At 50.4% G+C, this 19,277-nt stretch overlaps 1 protein-coding gene across 1 annotated transcript in view; it reads left to right on the top strand.

The window, feature by feature from the left end:
• tspoap1 (TSPO associated protein 1) overlaps positions 1-19,277 on the top strand; it is a 67,141-nt gene that overhangs the window by 34,497 nt on the left and 13,367 nt on the right. The window contains exons 11-27 of the mRNA XM_030361090.1: positions 362-484; positions 602-706; positions 1,261-1,311; positions 2,222-2,254; positions 4,001-4,184; positions 4,855-4,968; positions 6,375-6,586; positions 9,737-9,843; positions 10,257-10,366; positions 11,438-12,397; positions 13,981-14,132; positions 15,904-16,308; positions 16,598-16,651; positions 16,703-17,047; positions 18,475-18,588; positions 18,992-19,168; positions 19,238-19,277. The exon at positions 19,238-19,277 is cut by the window's right edge and continues 557 nt beyond it. Of these exons, the coding sequence (XP_030216950.1) occupies positions 362-484; positions 602-706; positions 1,261-1,311; positions 2,222-2,254; positions 4,001-4,184; positions 4,855-4,968; positions 6,375-6,586; positions 9,737-9,843; positions 10,257-10,366; positions 11,438-12,397; positions 13,981-14,132; positions 15,904-16,308; positions 16,598-16,651; positions 16,703-17,047; positions 18,475-18,588; positions 18,992-19,168; positions 19,238-19,277 (3,286 nt within the window). The remainder of the gene's footprint in view (positions 1-361; positions 485-601; positions 707-1,260; positions 1,312-2,221; positions 2,255-4,000; positions 4,185-4,854; positions 4,969-6,374; positions 6,587-9,736; positions 9,844-10,256; positions 10,367-11,437; positions 12,398-13,980; positions 14,133-15,903; positions 16,309-16,597; positions 16,652-16,702; positions 17,048-18,474; positions 18,589-18,991; positions 19,169-19,237) is intronic.

The raw sequence follows: 19,277 nt of genomic DNA, 5'->3' as shown, positions 1-19,277 counted from the left end.
TCTCTGACATAATCAGGGGGTTATATATTTAAAAAAATCGGATCCAATCCGATCACTGGACACATTTCCTGGGTCCATTTGGGTCATTTAACGCCCGCCAAAACACCACTATTGTTCCATTGTTTTTCAGCTTTCCCTTAAAGCACAGCCATAACTGATCTCACCCTACAATTTAGGAAAAATGTCAGTCGTTTATCAATAAAAACATAAATTACCCCCTGTGTAAATTAAATAGGCAAATGGTTATTCGCATATAGAGGCTCTCTTTGCTTACATTGAACCCTTGTTTGTCGGCGCCTAGGCCTAACTCTGACCCCCCCTGCGTCTTTTTGAATCGATTGTCCTCTGTATTCCTCTGCAGACTCGGGCTGAGAATGAGGACTTGAGGGAAGACCTCTCGGAAGTGACCGCTCAACGCAATTCCGTTCTCGAGGAGAACCAGAGACTCCGTGCCAAACTGGAGAACCTAGAGCAGGTCCTAAAGGTAACGAGAGCAGAGGAATCCTTCGTCCAATCACCTCGTCCTCGTGTCCCAATCGGAACCAATCGATTATCGAGTATCGACCTTTGACGCCGAGGTGTCTTCCTGTGTGTTTTGCAGCATATGCGAGAGGTCGCCGAGCGAAGACAGCAGCTGGAATTGGAACATGAGCAGGCACTGGCAATCCTCAAGTTCAAACAGGATGAGATCAAACGGTTGCAGCGGGTGAGTGGGCAGCGCGGGGGGGTTCCGGGTTCGATCCCCATGTCCTGTAGTCCTTGAGGAAGATACCCCATGTGCTTCAAATCGAAGCGTTTTAGGGAACGTATTCAGATTCGAGTCGGTAATGAGTAGGCCCTCGAGCAGGCCCGACGTGAATGTATCTTCTGCACAAGGGAATAGTAATAAAAAGTAAATGGTACCAGTAATGTGCTCCAGACCAGTGGGTGGGTCCCATAAGCGCCATGGCTTTACTCTAGCCCCCTTGTACCTAACCTTGCGTTCTGATAGTGTCCCTTGTTTAAAAACCTCCTGACTTTTGTTGAGGTTTTTTGACACAAAAAAATACGGTTGTTTGGTATGTTTTGGGGATTTTCCTTTAACTGAAATGCCGGCGTTTAGCCAGCAGGAGGCAACCTCGGGGTAGACCTCGAGAGGCCTTTTTATTTTTGGCGGCACCTTTCAACAACGGGGCCTGATGTTGAAGCGTAGCCGTAGTAAACCTGGGCGACGACCATCTTGATAACTCAGACGGTGCTGTGTGCTTGTATGGTTCTCAGGCTCAGTTATTCGCCAAGAGAGAGCATGAAGGGGTGGTGCACATGCTGGAGGTAAGTCATTCTGCTAATACAGGTGTGTCCTCCTCAGGTGGCTCAAACTGAAGTCCAAGACATACACTGTTATCTCATTCTCTCTCTCTTTCTCCCTCACTCTCTCCCTCTCTCTTAATCCAACTCTATCTATTGTCAGTCCATAGCAGCTATATATAGAGAGAGTACCTCATCTCTCTGAGAATAGGATACACAGCAGTTATATCAGCTATATAGTCTATATCAGCTATATATATATATATATATAGAGTGTGCCTCACCTCTCTGAGAATAGCACACACAGTAGTCACCTCACACATCACATCCACGCTGCATCACATGACAGGCCCCCCGAATCACCCGATAACATTAAACGAAATGTGCATGAATATTGAATCTCTCCCAGCAGGGGGGATTCAAACGTTACAAATCTCTCTCTCTCTAGTAAGTAAAGGAACACGTTTGTAAATATACATACTATATATAGTGTTAATATTTCTCTCGCTCGCTCGCTCTCTCTCTCTCTCTCTCGCCCTAACCCTCGCCCTCGCCCTCGCCCTCGCCCTCGCCCTCCTCGAAAAAAAGACTCCCCATTAGTGCAGCAGAATGCTGTATGCGTGATATTGTGACGCTGTTTTGATCCAAGCACCTGGCAGAGCAGCCGTTAGAGGTGACGGTTTCAGCAGATGGCTTCATCGCGCCGCATCAAGGCGCCTTATTTATTTTCCTGCTTTAGTTTGTGCCGAGCATACTACTTAGACAAGTCCATATTACACAGGGATTCATATGATTACACATTTTCCTCAACAAACAACTGATTTATACCCACACCCACTGCAAACACCGTCTGTTCTCTTATCTGCTTTGTAACCTAAAGGAACTGACTTTATTTATTTTTGCTCATGCATTTTATCGTTGGTCTTCGTTTTAGGAGTTGAAGCAGTTTGTGTGGCGGAGAGAGCTGGTAGGGTATAGTTCCTCGTGGTTTGATCAACCACTCGAAGCGCTCTCCTTCTGGCTTTGGGTTGTTCTCTTCCTCTGCCTTTCTATCTTTCTTTCCTTCTCTACCACACCATGTCCAAGGCATCACCGGAGTTGGCCTCTATTGCTATAGAGAGAGAGAGACAGAGTCCTGGGATGCTAAATAAACGAAAGACATTTGATCAGCATGAAGCCATAAGCCGGTGCTTAGGCCTTCGACGCGTGCGACCTCCCTGTGAACCAAACGAATACTTTCTCTGTTAACTAAACGCGTACTCCTTCCTGCAGTTGTTCTTTTCATTCAAGCATGGGTGTGTTTCTAAATCTGTGTGTCATTTGTGTGTTCTGTCGTGTTCATTCCTCTGCCAACCAGAGTACACTGGACTGCATGCAGGTACCAGCCGACACACACCTCCTCCTGCCTTGTCCGACCTTCCCCTTGAGCACAGGCGACCTCTGACCCCTGCAGATAGAAGCCCCCTGCGTGCCCTCCCCATCCCCACATCCACAGCCATGCCCACCTGTAGCGTTAATGTTCAGTGTAGAGTCACGCAGTAGGGGGGATGTTAGCGAGGGAAGCCACCGATTGCATCCCACCAGTGGATAATATTCCCTTAGCAGTTCCCTTCGTTTTTTTCGTCGCACATAAATATATATTTACGCTTCTGACGGCAGAAACCAAGCTGATGTTTAATTTTCGTAATGGCCAAGTGTGTGTGACGGAAACAATGCACCCTGGCAACATGAGATCAGCGGATCCAAACGTGTCATAGTATGCAGCTTCAGTCAACACATGTGTTGTACGTTTAGGGTGCTTCACCCAAGCTGCGTCCGTACCATCAAGATAAGGGTTTGAAAATGTGCCAAGTTAGCTGATACAACGTCAGTAGATCTACCAACTGCTTACCAAAGGTTATTTTGCGCATAACAGGCCGCTAAACCATCAAGAGAGACACCGGCTCTTCCCCCACTAGCAGCTCACCGCCGTTCAGTCAGATAAGCGGTGCTTGCAGACCAGAAACCTGGGGCTCAGGCGTATGTAGGTGTGAGGGGGGTTGACAGGAAATGATGGTTGTTGAGACGGCCCTGCCAGGAAACGCTCACCGCAGCCGGAAGCGAGAACCGGTCGCCTACAGAAAGTCCCAGAGGGGGCCCACCGGCTAACCCTTTGTAACCTGTTCTCACAGACCAACCTCGGCCAGAGTGCCGCAAGCATCGTTCCACTTTGAACCCTGCTTCGCTGTGCTATGCTACGCTACCCTTTGCAGAAGCTGTTTAACCCCTTACATAACTATTCCTTCATCTCTCCCCGTTTCGTCTTGTCCAGCCCCTGTATCTTCCCTGTTTTGTCGTTGTGTTTGTTTCTGAATTAATCTAGGTTGATACTGAGTGTGTCTTGCAGAGACCTAGTCTCCTTTGCCAAACTTATTTCACAAGCCTGTAAATAAAGGTTGAACATGTGTTGTCAGTGAATGACTGAGCAAACATGCTATTCCGATTCGGAAATTCAAAAATTATTATTTTGCTGATATGGTTTCTGCAAGAGCCGATACAATGCGTTCCTAGATTGTGGAGATATGTCAATGTTTGCAGAGACATGTTAGAGCTACACGGGGCCAATTTAGACATGGCTATGCCTTATCATTAATGATGATAACCACCAAACCATCCGGACTGAGGTTGATGTTGAACTCTGCCTGTGCGTGTGCGTGTCTGTGTGCGTTTTCAGACCAAGGTACGCGACCTGGAGGAGAAATGCCGCAGTCAGAGCGAGCAGTTTGGCATGCTGTCCCACGAGCTGGACCAGTTCCGTGTGCAGACCTCCAAGGTGGACCTGGCCAGCACTAGCCTTCTCTCCAGCCCCAACCTCTCGGTTCTGACCAATGGGGTGGTGGGCCTGCCTATGGAGCGAGGTAACGGGGAAGAACGACACCCAGTGCACTCGCCTCACCTCACACAACCTCAGGGTGGTCTCGGAATGGTTCCACTTGTGGTTCCGACCACATGTATATTATTGACTCAGGGTTTTATATTGTATCCTCATGAGGACAGACCTCTGGGTACTCATTCCTGTACTATGAAACCAATCATTTATGCTATCGTCAGTTTAAGGGGTCTTGCTCTTATCAAACCCGTAATCGTGTTTTGAATCATGTGTGACGCGAGTACCGCGTGATATTGCAGTTCCTATTTTTGCATCTTCCTGCCTCGCAACACCAAAACAATCTTTTCAATCTGTATTTCCCCATAATAAAACAACGTATACTGCCTGAGAAGGCATTTTGTCAAGCTCTCCGTGTCTGTGGTCTAACTGAAGCGCATGGACGTTTGTCAAACAATTCAATGTTGGATTTCCACGTGGCGTAGTGTCAGCCTTCAGTCTTAGTTTTCCACTGTCGCTGGCATGCTTCTTCGTAACGACGTCTTAAAGAGTTGTGTAATTCAGTGCCGTCCTCCACCAAGCCTATCCACAAGGGTGCCCTGGGCTGGTCGGGTCTCCACTCAGCCCAGAGAGGAGGTTTAGGTGGAGGTGGAGGTGGTGGTGGTGGTCATAGTGGCGGTGCTGTGTCCTCTGTGTTCTAGACTGCAGTGGCACCTGTGATCTGGTGCTACTGAGTGACATAGCCTTCTGGAGCCTAGAGGGAGGGGACTCTCTGCCCCCATGCCCCGACGCGTGGGCTGGGGAGCCCCTGCTGGGTATAAACCTTCTCTCCTTCACCGCCTCCCCCCGTGTTCACCCTCTCGCCTGTCGGTTCACCTGACCTCACCAAGGTCACCGCCCCACTGGCGGAGCATGCTGCCCGACTCCCTGCCTGCCGTGTCCCATAACTACCGTCACATTACAGCCCCTGACCGATCTGTTATTTTCCGTTGCTCTGGTCTTGCTCAGACCGTTGGCCAGGGTCGCATTGTAGTCACATGACCAAAGGTCTGACACGTTGAACCGGATCACGTTTAGAAAGGGGCCCCCGAAAAACGGATTTAAAGAGGTGGCGCACAGTTTCTTGGACCACTTTCTAAGCATTGTTCCCGCCGCTCTGGAAGTGAGAACGGATCGGTGTCGTTTTGTCCCCGCTGCTGCAGCGCGGGGCCTCGGGCGTTTAGCGTGGTTTAGTGTGCAACACGAAGGTCAACACCTGAAGGTGAGGCCGGCCCGCCCGCAGAGCTGGGCTTAAGCCCCTTAGGCGCTCCCTGCCCCGCCGTGACCTCTGAACCCGGGCACAGATGGACACAGAGGATTTCACTTCACTCTTTTAATCAGCCAGGTTTCAACCTCTCGCCTCTCGCATGTCACACTCTGAGCACCTCCCACCCCCCCCCCACCATACGTCCTCCCCCCCACCCCTCGTCCTCCCCCCCCGCTCTGCAGCCTGTTGACACCTCCATGTTAGCTGAGGCATGACAACAACGGGAAATTACCTTACGCGCTGAATTTGCATGTCTGTCCAATTCATGTACTTTCATTGTCCAACCTGGTTTTGATGAATGTCAACGCATATGATGGCATTTTTGGGGTTATGTGTGGTCGTCCCTAAATGTATATAATTTTTTTTACCGTTATCTTGTGATGAGACTGTTGGTAGCTGTGGAGATAGACAGATAAGCTCAGCGACATTGACACAGATCTCGCATCATTATCTTATACCCACAGCTACTCGCACCTGTGTCATTATTTATTCCTTTTTTCGCAATTATTCTTGTGTGTTTTGTATCTATTCTAACTTTTTCTTTCCTCCTCCTTGACTTCCTCCTCCTCTCCACTCTCTCCTCTTACTTTACCTCACCCTTTTCTCCCCCTTCATCTCCTCCTCTCCTCCTGTCTCTCCTTCTACCTCCTTCCCTGCATCACCTCCCTCCCCTTCCTCCTCCTTTTCTCTCACTACTTCTCTCTCCCCTTCCTTTTCCTCCGGTCTCCTCCTCCTCTCCTGTCTCCTCGTCCTCCTCGTCCTCCTCGTCCTCGTGCCCTTCCCCTTCCCCCTTCCTCCTCCTCCTCCTCCTCCTCCTCCTCCTCCTCCTCCTCCTCCTCCTCCTCCTGTCTCCTCCTCCTTCTCTTCCTGTGCCTGCTTCCTCCTCCCTCCTCCTCCTCCTCCTCCTCCTCCTAGATGTGGCGGCCCCCCTGCGCTCCCTGGGGCCCTCGCCCCACGCCACGGGGTTCAGCCGGGTGGAGCGCGCCCCCGCCACCAAGCACCGCGAGCTGCCCACCATCAGCGTCAGCAAGTCAGGCTCCACCTCCAGCAGGTCCCCCGAGTCGGCCCACCTCAGCCCCCGCTCCGACGCCCACCTCAGCCCCCACAAGTCCAGCTCGGCGCACGAGGTACGCCCCCCCAGGTCCAGGTGCATGATGTGGGGGGAGCTCCCCCTTCATCCCCCATTGTCGTTTTAACTTTCAACCTGACATGACCTTTTGTGTGTTCCTGGGGGGGAGGCACTCAGAGTGTTACAATCACTTCTACTGTCTCCCCTTACTCCTCCTCCTCCTCGTCCTCCTCCTCCTCCTGTCTCCTCCTCCTCCTCCTCCTGTCTCCTCCTCCTCCCCCCCCCCCTCCTCGTCCTCCTCCTGTCTCCTCCTCCTCTTCCTCCTGTCTCCTCCTCCTCCTCCCCAACCTTAAAAAAAATATATATAAGAATACCGTAATAATGATATGTGTTTGGGTTTGAAGTGTGTTGCGTTTTCTCAATTTCACTTTCGTATACGTGACACCAGAATGTATTTTTAATGTACGATGTAAAAGTACAAACTCGGTATGGTGCACTTTGTAAGGTTGAAGTATGAACAAGCTTCCAGCATCAGGTACAAACCTGCCTTCGAGAGGAACACTCTAAGTGGATTTATGTTATAATTAACTTTTTACTTTATTGTACTGACAGCGAGATATTGTTGTTTCTCTTTCTTCTGACAAATGTACTTACTGTCGGTAGCTTTGGATAAAAGCGTCTGCTAAATGCCCTAAATATAATGTAAATGGAATAATACAATATATATATATATATATTAGAGCTGTCAGTTAAACGCGTTATTAACGGCGTTAACGCAAACCAAATTTAACGGCGTTAAAAAAATTATCGCGCGATTAACGCAATTACTTTATAAAAAAAAATAAATAAATAAATAAATAAATTTTCTTTGGCTCAAAACAAAGAAGCAGTAGCCTGACTGCTATGTTCAAATGACATTTGTTCAAAGCAGTCGTTTAATTGCACTATAGGCTCTTTTTTTGTATCGTCCTGTTTTGATCAGTGTATATGCCAATGTTGTTATCAATAAAAAATCATTTGCACAAGGCAAGCCGATGCACTTCACCATGTTGATAAGAGAATTAAAATGAGAAGAATTATGGGACAAAAAAATCAAGGGATATTTAGCATAGAAAAAGAATTTGCGATTAATCGCGATTAATTAGAGTTAACTATGACATTAATGCGATTAATCACGATTAAATATTTTAATCGCTTGACAGCTCTAATATATATATATATATATATATATATTAGGGGTGGGAAAAATAATCGATTCATCGGTGCATCGCAATTCTCTCTAGGACTATTCCGTCTCGATGCAGATAAATTAATAATCAGAATAAAAAAACAAAAAAAATAATATTGGCAAAAATAATAATTATCCCTCTCTTCACCAGAGAGGGATAATTTTAGTAATTTTAAAATTATTAAATTTATCTTCAGTGTGTATTGGCCAATCTGATTTGTCTTGACACGATTGCTATTCAGCCTACGCATAGCATGCACGCTAACTCACAGCCAGACACAAGAACAACCTTTTCTTTAATGACCTAGAAAAGAAAGATTAGAAAGAAAAGAAAACTGTAGCCTATTTTTTACATGCTTCCATATTGTCTTGCTGCATTGTTCATAGAAAGTCCTATTTGTGACAAAAGCTTTTTCTCTAATAAAATATTAGATAAGTTAATTCATCTGTTGATGTCTTTAATGATCGTCACAAAAGTAGGAAGTGATTAGCAAACTCAGATGTATATTTTGGAAAATCACGCTTGGAAATTGACATCAAAAAATTGTTGCATCGATAATTGTTTTAGAATCGAATCGTTGACCTCATAATCGGAATCGAATCGTGAGGTGCCAAGAGATTCCCACCCCTAATATATATATATCAGTGGCGGCTGGTGGTTTTTAAAGTGAGGGAGGAAGGACTGCGCGCTTGGTTGCCATTGGCCTGCTTGCACTGTTGGTGTATGGTGGCATAAGAATGTGAGACTCAAGTTGTTTCAGGGTGTTTTGGTGAACTACAAAATAGCAGGGAGGGAGTTATGTGAACAAAATGTATACAAAGCCACCAGTGGCATCACTGTAATTTGAGAAGGAAAGGATGCAAAGCATATTAGTCAAATCAGGCCTACTATTGATTTGTAAAAGTAAATAAAAAAATCTGGGCCTATTATTTGGCGTATATTTTTGCCCTCACTGACTGAAGTTATTTAGCTATGTTTATTTTCAGTTACAATTGCTTGTAATGCTACCAGTAAGTCATGCGTACCTAGCAAACCATGTAGCACTCACAACACTGACGTTGCCATTACTTCTGATGACCTTGATTTTGGGAAGTGGTCTACCTCTTTCTGAATGAATGGAATGGTTTTTGTAATAAGACGTTAACAATGTCCTCCGTTTCCAATGTTTCCATTGTGCATTTAGGATCTCGCTATCGCAGATTTCACGTGTGCTGCGTGAAATCTGCGATAGCGCTCTCAGACTGAGCACCGCGGCAATGCAGACCGGGTTTGTTATCGACAGCGTTGCCAGATTGGGCAGATTTCCCGCCCAATGATAATTTTTCCAGCCTAACATGGTTAAAAGTAGCCCAATTGGGTGGGAAATCGGACCAATCTGGCAATACTGCTCAACATCCAGGGATCCTGCTTATTGGTTCATAGCGCAGACGGATAGATTTTTGCGCGAATCAGACCCCTTAAGGTCCCACCCACTCAGAGGAGGATTTTCCTCCTCTCTCCCATTGAAACCCATGTTATCCACCGGCCGCCAGTACTTTCGGGAAAATGAATGGGAGTCAACGGCGGCGGAGGGAGGACGTTCCTCCCTGAAGTAATTGTCAATAGGCGATAGGGGGTGCTAATGTCCCTTTACCCAGGGAAACGAACATTATATATTCAAAGGCAATAAAGTAGTCATATTTAAGGGCATTAATTCATTACAATAGTCGGGGCAATCTAAATTTTTTATTCTCAACAATGTTAGGGAGGATCTTCCTCCCTCTCCTCAATGGAGAAGCATCCACTGATATATATATATATAAAACAATCTGTCAAGTGCTATACAGCTTGTCCCCAAACACTTTACAACACCTGGAGGGCAGACATTCTTAGTTTGGGGGGGAATCTAACCCTTTACTCGATGCTCGTGTTCGTCCAGGCTCCCCTAGTGGAGCCACAGTGGACCCGGGTGGTTGAGCGTGTTCCCTTGGTGTCCGCAGGTGGACACGGCCAGCGAGGTGGAGGAGCTGGACGTGGACATCGCCCCCGCCCCCTACAGCGCCAGCAGGGGAGCCGCCAAGCTGCAGGTCTTCATTGGCCGATACAGGTCAGAGGTCCCGCCTCCTCTGGTCCACCGCCGTCTCAGAGAAGCACACCTCTCGAAAATATGTGGCCAAATGGGGAAATTAATTTCAGTATATTTGCTACAAGATGAGAGCTGGGTGCTTCGTGTAGAACTTTACACTTGATCCATGTGTGTTTTTTCTTTTCTTTTTTTTTAATAATTTTTAATTCAAGACCGATTTCTAATACTTTTTGGGCCTAATCGTTTTTATTTCATCAAAAAATGTATCATCACTAAGGCTATATGTTAAGATGTCAGTTGAAATGTTGAACCCAATGTTGACTACAATGTAACAGTGGTGTACGAAAACTCGTACACCAAAAATGAAATACTAATCATAAAAAGAAGGGTAGCCCACCCTCGGTGACTAACGTCTCTGCTGCTCTCCCATGCAGCTACAACCCCTACGACGGGCCCAACGACAACCCCGAGGTGGAGCTGCCCCTCACGGCCGGGGAGTACATCTACGTGTACGGTGACATGGACGACGACGGCTTCTACGAAGGTTCGCCGCCCCTTCTGAAAGCATGCGCTGGAACGCTTTCAGCGTTGTTTAATGAGTGCGGTGGTTTTTGTGCTATGTGGGTCAGCTTAGCTCAGGAGTTAGAGCGGGTGGGCTTGTAACCGGAAGGTTGCTAGTTTAATCCCCGGTTCTTCCTAGCTAGGGTGCCGAGGTGTCACCTGAGTAAGACACCCAACCCTTATTGCTCCCGACGAGCTGGCTGTCGCCCTGCATGGTTGACTCTGCCGTCAGTGTGTGAATGTGTGCATTAGCCGCTCTTGGTTAGCCTGGCTATTGTCAGACTAAGCTCAATGGTCAGTTGCACGTTGGTTTGGGGAAGCTGCTGTCATTTTCTTCATTACAAGAGGCGTGATCAATGGGCCTAGGTCAAACGAGGCTGTACGCAATTGGCCGCTTGCCGTCGCTTCCCTGTCGTTAGTGTCTTAAACCAGCCAATAACGTGCCAGTGGGAAAAGGCGGCTTGGTGATTGGCTGCGGCAAAAAAGTATCGAAACTAGAAAGAAATGTATTGGTCTCCTCCAGACCCCCTCAGGGCGAGCTCAAACCGCGGCAGAATGGGCGGGGCTACCCAGTCTAGTGCTGTGTTCCAATATCCATCCTTCCATGAGTACACTTAAACGTAGTACACTACACGCTCACTAGGTGGGCTGATTTTCAGATGTCAGTGTCGTTCCAAACCCTGCAACAAACATCCCGCTTTGAACGGTGTACTCTTTAAGCCTAGCAGCTATAAAAAGCTATAAAAGCTATACAAACTACAAAATGATGTAGCTAAAATGGCTGCCGTTGAGTATGAAAAGTGTACATCGATCCACCCTTCGCGGTTTGACCGTTTTGAGTACACCATCCGGGTCCTTCAGTACACTTATTTTCGCCCCGATCTTAATAGGAACGCCCTACGTACTCAAACTAAGTATAGCAAGTACGGATAGTATGGATATTGGAACACAGCATAGCTGTAGGTCGCTTTGGATAAAAGCGTCGGCTAAATGCCCTGAATGTAGTGGTTATGGCTCTGGTGTAAGCGTTGTCCCCCCCCCCCCCCGCCCCCAGGCGAGCTGATGGACGGGCGGCGGGGGCTGGTCCCCTCCAACTTCGTCGAGCGCGTGTCGGACGACGACGTCATGGGCTCCCAGCAGCCCGAGACCACGGACCCCGGCTCCCACAACTCCCTGCTGGACGCCAGCCTCCACAGTGCCAGCCCCCAGCACCACCTGCCCCCCCACCAGCACCACCTCGCCGCGGCGGGCCCCCGCGGCTCAGAGCGCACCGAGGCGGCGGCGGCGGCGCCCCCCGTGCCCGCGCCCAGGACCCTGTCCCCGGCCACGCCCGCCCCGTCGCCCCCCGTCGCCGCCGCCGCCGCCGCCGCCGCCGGCCCCTCCCCCCCGACCCCGCCCCCCCTCACCAACGGCCTGGACCTGGACCTGGACGAGGTGGGGCTGGACGTCGTGCCTTACCCCCGCCGGCTCACCCTCATCAAGCAGCTGGCCAAGAGCATCATCATCGGCTGGGACCCGCCGCTGGTGGCGGCGGGCTGGGGCGACGTGTGGAGCTACAACGTGTACGTGGACCAGGAGCTGCGGCTCAACGTGCCGTTCGGCGCCCAGACCAAGGCGGTGCTGGAGCGGCTGGACGTGCACCTCAAGGCGTACCGCGTGTCGGTGCAGAGCCTGACGGAGCGCGGGCCCTCGGACCGGCTGGCCTGCAGCCTGCTGGTGGGGCGGGACGTGTGCGTGGCGCCGACGCAGCTGCGCGTGGACCGCGTCACGGCCACCGCCGCCCACCTCTCCTGGCTGCCCAGCAACAGTAACTATGTGCACATCGTGTCCTTGAACGAGGAGGAGTGCGAGCTGGTGAAGGCCGGCTGCTACTCGCTGTGCCTCAGCAACCTCGCGCCCAGCCTGCAGTACTCCGTCAAGGTGGAGGCGCGGCCGCACCGCACGCCCTGGGAGCTGCCCCTGGAGCGGCGCGAGCACCGCAGCGCGACCACCGCCTTCTCCACGCTCATGGCCGGTCAGTTCAGAGACAGCCCCGCTTACACTCGAGTAGAAGGGCGTAGAATAGTCTGGTGGAGGAGAGTGTAGTAAAGTCTAGTAGAGTCTAGTGGAAGAGAGTTTAGTAAAGTCTAGTAGAGTCTAGTGGAGGAGAGTGTAGTAAAGTCTAGTGGAGTGTAGTGCAGGAGAGTGTAGTAAAGTCTAGTAGAGTCTAGTGGAAGAGAGTTTAGTAAAGTCTAGTGGAAGAGAGTTTAGCAAAGTCTAGTGGAAGAGAGTTTAGTAAAGTCTAGTGGAGGAGAGTGTAGTAAAGTCTAGTGGAGGAGAGTGTAGTAAAGTCTAGTAAAGTCTAGTGGAGGAGAGTGTAGTAAAGTCTAGTGGAGGAGAGTGTAGTAAAGTCTAGTAGAGTCTAGTGGAGGAGAGTGTAGTAAAGTCTAGTGGAAGAGTGTAGTAAAGTCTAGTAGAGTCTAGTGGAGGAGAGTGTAGTAAAGTCTAGTGGAGTGTAGTAGAAGAGAGTTGTAAAGTCTAGTAGAGTCTAGTGGAAGAGAGTGTAGTAAAGTCTAGTGGAGGAGAGTGTAGTAAAGTCTAGTGGAGGAGAGTGTAGTAAAGTCTAGTGGAGGAGAGTGTAGTAAAGTCTAGTAGAGTGTAGTAGAAGAGAGTGTAGTAAAGTATAATAGAGAGGCTGGAGTAAAGTCTAGTAGAGAGTAGTAGAGTATTGTAGTGTAGCATAGACTTAATATAGTATGTTTATGGTAGGTAAGTGTGGCAGGGTATTGTTTACTACAATAAAGTATAGTTCAGCATATTATTTCATCGTATAGCACCATGTGGTGTAGCATAATACATAGTATCATAGAATGACGGTAATACACTTGAGTACACCTAATCCATTAGCGTATTAGTCTATTCAGAGGACTGAGTAAGACCTGGAACAGAAACATTTCAGCCAGGCTAACGTAAACCAATCAATACTAACCAGGCCCACATATAGATAGATGTGGAAGATCTAGGTCACTCTTTTCAAACTGCATTTGTATTTTGTTATCCTGGGAAATACGTATATTCCACAATATAAAGCTTTCTTTTGAATCCATTTATGATGAATGACCAGTTCAGATGATCTACGTTGAGGCTCTAGTAATCTTCTGGTCTTATAGAGAACGTGTACGATTAGTTATTGTGCAGAGATAATTCTCGGGTGAGCTGCTCGATCCCAAACTTAGACTTCAGAGCATTTTTCCAATATTCATATTATAGAAGCTGCACTTGGTCACCACTAAGAAATTACAACATAGATTGTGTGTACACTTTCATTTTTGTGTCCTGATTCTTTTTAAGTCGGGTTAACGTGAAGAGGTTAGAGGTTAATGAAGTCGGCCGTCTTTTATGCATCTCAAAATTCAGAAACCACCATGATTGGCCGATCACATCCTAGTCCAAGATGTGACATTGTCCCTGTTGTCGTTGGTGTTTAAATACGTATATTAATATAAGGGATTAAGTGAAATGATTGGAAACACTGGCTTGGATGTCTCCATCTGCTAGCAGGCCACGGGCTGCCCTAGCACACTTACCGCTCCCACCCTAACCCTCTCTCCCCCCCAGGCCCTCCGGACGCCCCCCTGGACGTGCAGCTGGAGCAGGGTCCCTCCCCCGGGATCGCCCTCATCAGCTGGCTGCCCGTCACCATCGACGCCGCCGGGACCTCCAACGGGGTCCGCGTCACCGGTTACACCATATATGCCGACAAGAAGAAGGCAAGAGCTGTTCACCGTGAATGCCTCAGGGGCTGTGTGGAAAACAGCTATTCTTGAACTTGTGATAGTAGCGTACACATTGGGATGCTAGTTTTTTTCATGTATATGCATGCAGGATGTTAATTGTGGAGTTTGCTTGGTTTCGAACAAAACAATTATCCACGCAGGTTTAATTCATTGAAAGGTAACATTATTCCACCAGCTGTGAGTTTGATTAGCCGGTACAAGCCGTTTAGAAAATCGGCCTCTTCTGACATCACATGTGGGCGTGTCCGCCTAGATGTGTGCTGGATAGATGAGATTTTCAAAATGGCTTCTAACAGCTAATCACACTCGCACCCGTTGGTATAATATGTCGTCTCTAAAGAAAAAACTGTTCTGATGCATCAGGGAACGCTAGATGAACAGCGATATGATCTGACCACTGGTACCTCCATGTGACGTGTGGGTGTCTGATCACTGGTACCTCCATGTGACGTGTTGGTGTCTGACCACTGGTACCTCCATGTGACGTGTGGGTGTCTGACCACTGGTACCTCCATGTGACGTGTGGGTGTCTGATCACTGGTACCTCCATGTGACGTGTGGGTGTCTGACCACTGGTACCTCCATGTGACGTGTTGGTGTCTGATCACTGGTACCTCCATGTGACGTGTGGGTGTCCGATCACTGGTACCTCCATGTGACGTGTGGGTGTCTGATCACTGGTACCTCCATGTGACGTGTGGGTGTCCGACCACTGGTACCTCCATGTGACGTGTGGGTGTCTGATCACTGGTACCTCCATGTGACGTGTTGGTGTCTGATAACTGGTACCTCCATGTGATGTGTGTGTGTCTGATCAATGGTACCTCCATGTGACGTGTGGGTGTCTGATAGGGCTGTCAAAATTGCTCAAAAATGACATTCGAATGTTCGTTTGGAAAAAAATCACGAATTCGAACTATTCAAATATCTGGTTGCCTATTTTACGCAGTTGCCGTCAATATGTCAATAATGCGACAAAACCATGGTTCAAATTAGTGGGATATATATATATCCTATAAACAGCCCAGTAACGTGGAGGCCTAATCATGAAAAGCCACAACTTTGTATCGCTTGCATTTCACCACCACACCTGCAAGCGCGCAAACTATAGTAACCTGAAGAAGACGCCCGCTTCTGAATGTTACAAAGTATGCTAGTGGTAACGTTCCTTGCTTTGCTTACCATTTATCGAGAAGGCCTGTTAAAATCGATAAAGAAAAAAATGCATGTCGCCTACGTCTTCCACCATGCCAGCGAAAGGGCCAGCACTACGCACCGTTCGGATTCATGAAAAAAAAGCTGTCTCGGACTTTGCCGAGAACATTGCGTTATAGCAGCTTTCACCAGCCAGACTACTAGCTCCCTGAGCTCTACTTCGGATGCTTATTGAATGGCATAGCCGAGCTGGAATACCTATATCCAAGTACGGAAACCCCGAGGGGATAAAATACATTCGCTCTTCACAATACTAGTCTGTTACACTTGTACCGCGGGACTGTTTTTTCACATTCGAATATTATGAGGGACATCGCGAACAGACAGAGGCTCATTCACAAAGCAGATAGAGGCGCTTGTACCGCGGGAGTGTTTTTTCACATTCTAATATTAAATTTCACGTTCGAATTCGCGTTTTTGGATCCATTTCGAACGAATATTCGAACTTCGAATATTCGTTGACAGCCCTAGTGTCTGATCACTGGTACCTCCATGTGACGTGTGGGTGTCTGACCTCGCCCCCCCCCAGGTGCTGGAGGTGTCGTCCCCCACCGCGGGCAGTGCCCTGCTGGGCCCGTCCCAGATCCACAGCCTGCAGCTGGCCCAGGAGCTCACCGTGCGCACCACCTCCGCCCACGGCGAGTCCAGCGACTCCCTCGCCGCCCCCGTGCCCGCCAAGCTGGCCGCCATCATGGCCGGGCCGCCGCCGCCCGCCGCACCGGCCGCGCCCGCCCTCCCCGACGCCCCCTTCCCCTCCCAGCCCCCCACCGTCCCGTACGGGAACTCTGCTGCCAAAGTGTCGGCGCTGCCCCTCGACACGGCGCCGCTGGACGCCCTCGCCGCGGCACACCTCCTCGCCGCGGGGGACGCCGCCGCCGCACACCACCACCCCCACCACCCCCACTACCACCACCCCCACCTCTACCTGCAGCAGCCCCACCACCCCCACTACCAGCCGCCGCCGCCGCCGCCGCCGCCACCGCCCCAACCGGAGGCCCTCTACTCGGGCGCCTCGTACGCGGACACCTGGGCCGGCCCGGGCCCCGCCCTGGCCCCCAGCGGGGCGGGTGTCTCGGGGGCCTACGCCACCAGCACTCCCACGGTACGACCGCACCCGGCGGCACGGCGGACACCCGTTGCTGTGACGCATTCAACAACCGCTCCAGGGTTCGAAGTTCGAGTCCTAACCGGTGTGTTTCTCACCTGCGCTTCGTTTCCCGCAGATCAACGTGACCTCGCCCAGCGCTTTCGTCTCACACCCGGCGGCGTTACCGCCGGCAACGCCGCCCGGTGTGCCCCCAGCACCAGCGCCGCCGCCGCCGCCGCCGCCGGTCGCCGCCGCCCCCGCCCCCCCGGCGGCGGTGGTGGCCGTCCTGGTGGACCACCGCCGGGACGCCGACAGCCCCGGGACCATCCGGCCCTTCCCCTCCATCTCCGAATTCCTCCAGGAGGAGCCCAGTGCCAAGCTCTGCACCCCGGAGCGCGTCCCCAGCCCCCCCAAGGCCCCGGCGGCCGACCTGCTCAACCCCTGGGCCGCCGCCCCCCCCCTGCGGCCCCGCAGCGCCTCCCCGCTGGAGTCGGAGGCGGAGTCGGAGGCGGAGAACACGCGGCTGGTGTCCATGGATGACTTCCTGTCCCAGGGCCAGGACCCCCAGTATGCCCGGAGGGCCCCGGTAATTCAGTTCAATTCAATTCTATTTGATTTGTGGAGCCATTCATCACCATAGCAGTCTCAAAGGGCTTAAAGGCACCCAGTGCAACTTTCGAGGCTTAAAAATAAACATTCAATTTCTAGTCTTTTTTACACGTAGTAAGTTTCAATAACTCCATACCATTACATACCGACATTCAAGCAGCAAAGATGAGACGTCGTTGTGTGGTGAGAACTGATGGAAAATCGATAACAACAATGCCGCCATTTTCTTTATTTTTTGTAACCTACAATAAATAAAGCAGGCTTCCAGTCAATGGAAAAATGGCTTCTCCCCACCGGCGATTGTTGTTGTTTACGATTTTCTATCAGTTCTCACCACACAGCGACGTCTTATCTTTGCTCCTTGAATGTCGATATATTATTGAAACTTACTACGTGTAAAAAAGACTAGAAATTGAATGTTTATTTTTCATTGAATGTTTACATAAAGTTGCACTGGGTGCCTTTAACAGGCCAAATATTAAAAATAATTAATAATATAACTAAATAATAAAAACTCACTTAAAGGGTAATTCCGGTGTAAAATGGATTTGGGATATGTTTTGTATGATAACGAGTTGAAACGTTCGTTTTGGAGCACAAAAAACGCATATAGAAGCATTCTTCAGTTGGCTGTTTTTAGCCGATTCTATCAAAACGCTATAAACTTGGAACGATGGGGGCACTGGTTTAGGTCAAAACTAAATCGCTATTTTAAACCACTTAAAAGGCTAGAAGTAGCCCGACACTTCTTTGGTAGTATAATAAGGGTCTTAACATATAAAACGAGGCATTAAGAACTTTGTAAGGTTACAGATTGTTTATAAAAAGGACATTTTATGCACACAGAATCCCAGTAGATCACCCGTCGACGCCATTTTGTTTTTAAGACTTGATAGGTAGATTGACGAACACAGAGATTGTGACATCCGCAGGCAACACGCAAGCTCTGTGTTCGCTGAGGTCTGTCCTGTAGGGGGGGTGGAGGTCTGTCCTGTAGCGGGGGCTTGGAGGGCAGGGGGGGCAGTGGTGCCTTGGCCACAGGCTGGGTGAAGTTCAGGCGAGGGCACACTTTAAGTGCATGCGTCTATTCCGGGATTCTCATTTACACTTCCACGCCTCCCCCTAGTCGTGTCTGTTAAAAGAACGTGCCCCATTTTGCCTGACACCTTTTAATACATTTCTTATCAGCTTGTTAGCACCATCTTCTTTAGGTTGGTGCTAAAAAGAAGCCATCACCCGCCACACCATGCACACCAGACGTGTCTTAACGTGCGGTGACACACACCGAGCTCCCTGTACAGAAGCGACCCCCTAGGGGGGGGGCCCTCATACATGGGGGGGGGTGGGCATGTCCTGGTGTACCTGGGGTAAACACCTGACGCTGTGGGATTCTGTCGTCGCCAGGGCGACTACATCGCAGACAACAGCCGCTCGGACCTGTCCGACATCCTGGAGGAGGAGGAGGAGGACTACTACTCGGACCACCGCGCGGACTCCCACCGGGGCTACGCCGCCAGGGTAAGGGACGGAGACCTGGTCGCCGCGGCAACGTCGTCGTCGTCATGATGACGCACGATTTCCCGCTTCGTTCCCCCCGCCGGGCTTGTCGTCGTTCCTTGTTGTCGTGTGTGTGTGCGTGCGTGCGTTCGCCGCCACGAACCTCGTTTGAGTTTCTTTGTTTTTTGTGTGTGTGTGTGTTTTCTTTTTCGCGTCTTCCTGAATGTAACGTTCACTCTTCTTTTATGTCTTTTTTCTGTCTTTCCGTTTCCTGCGCTGCATGCTCCTTCGTCTTCACCTCCCCCCCCCCCCCCCCCCCCCCTCCCCCCCCGTCGTTCCACTGATCCTATGTACACACACCTCCACCCTCGCCCACCCTGCTTTGACCCCCACCCACCCCCACCCCCACCTCCGGACGCTGCAGCGCCACAAGTCGGACCCCCCCGACAGCGACGAGGAGCCCCCCGAGCGCATCCTCACCCTCCCCCGCCAGGCCCGCCACAACCCGGACCTCTTCCTCATCCCCGAGGAAGAGGGCGGGCGCTGCCCCCTCCACCGCCAGCCCCGCCCCCGGGCCACCTTCCCCCACCCCCGCGACGGAGCCCGGCCCTGCCCCGAGCACCTCCATCATAGCCCCCGGCCCCACCCCCGCCACCCCCACCACCCCCAGCAGCACCACCACCACCCTGCGCCCAGAGAGCCTTCGGCCC

The sequence above is a fragment of the Gadus morhua genome, chromosome 7 (assembly GCF_902167405.1).
Source record: "Gadus morhua chromosome 7, gadMor3.0, whole genome shotgun sequence".
Lineage (NCBI taxonomy): Eukaryota > Metazoa > Chordata > Actinopteri > Gadiformes > Gadidae > Gadus > Gadus morhua.
The sequence above is the reverse complement of the archived record's forward strand: the minus strand, read 5'-3'. Positions and strand labels throughout refer to the sequence as shown.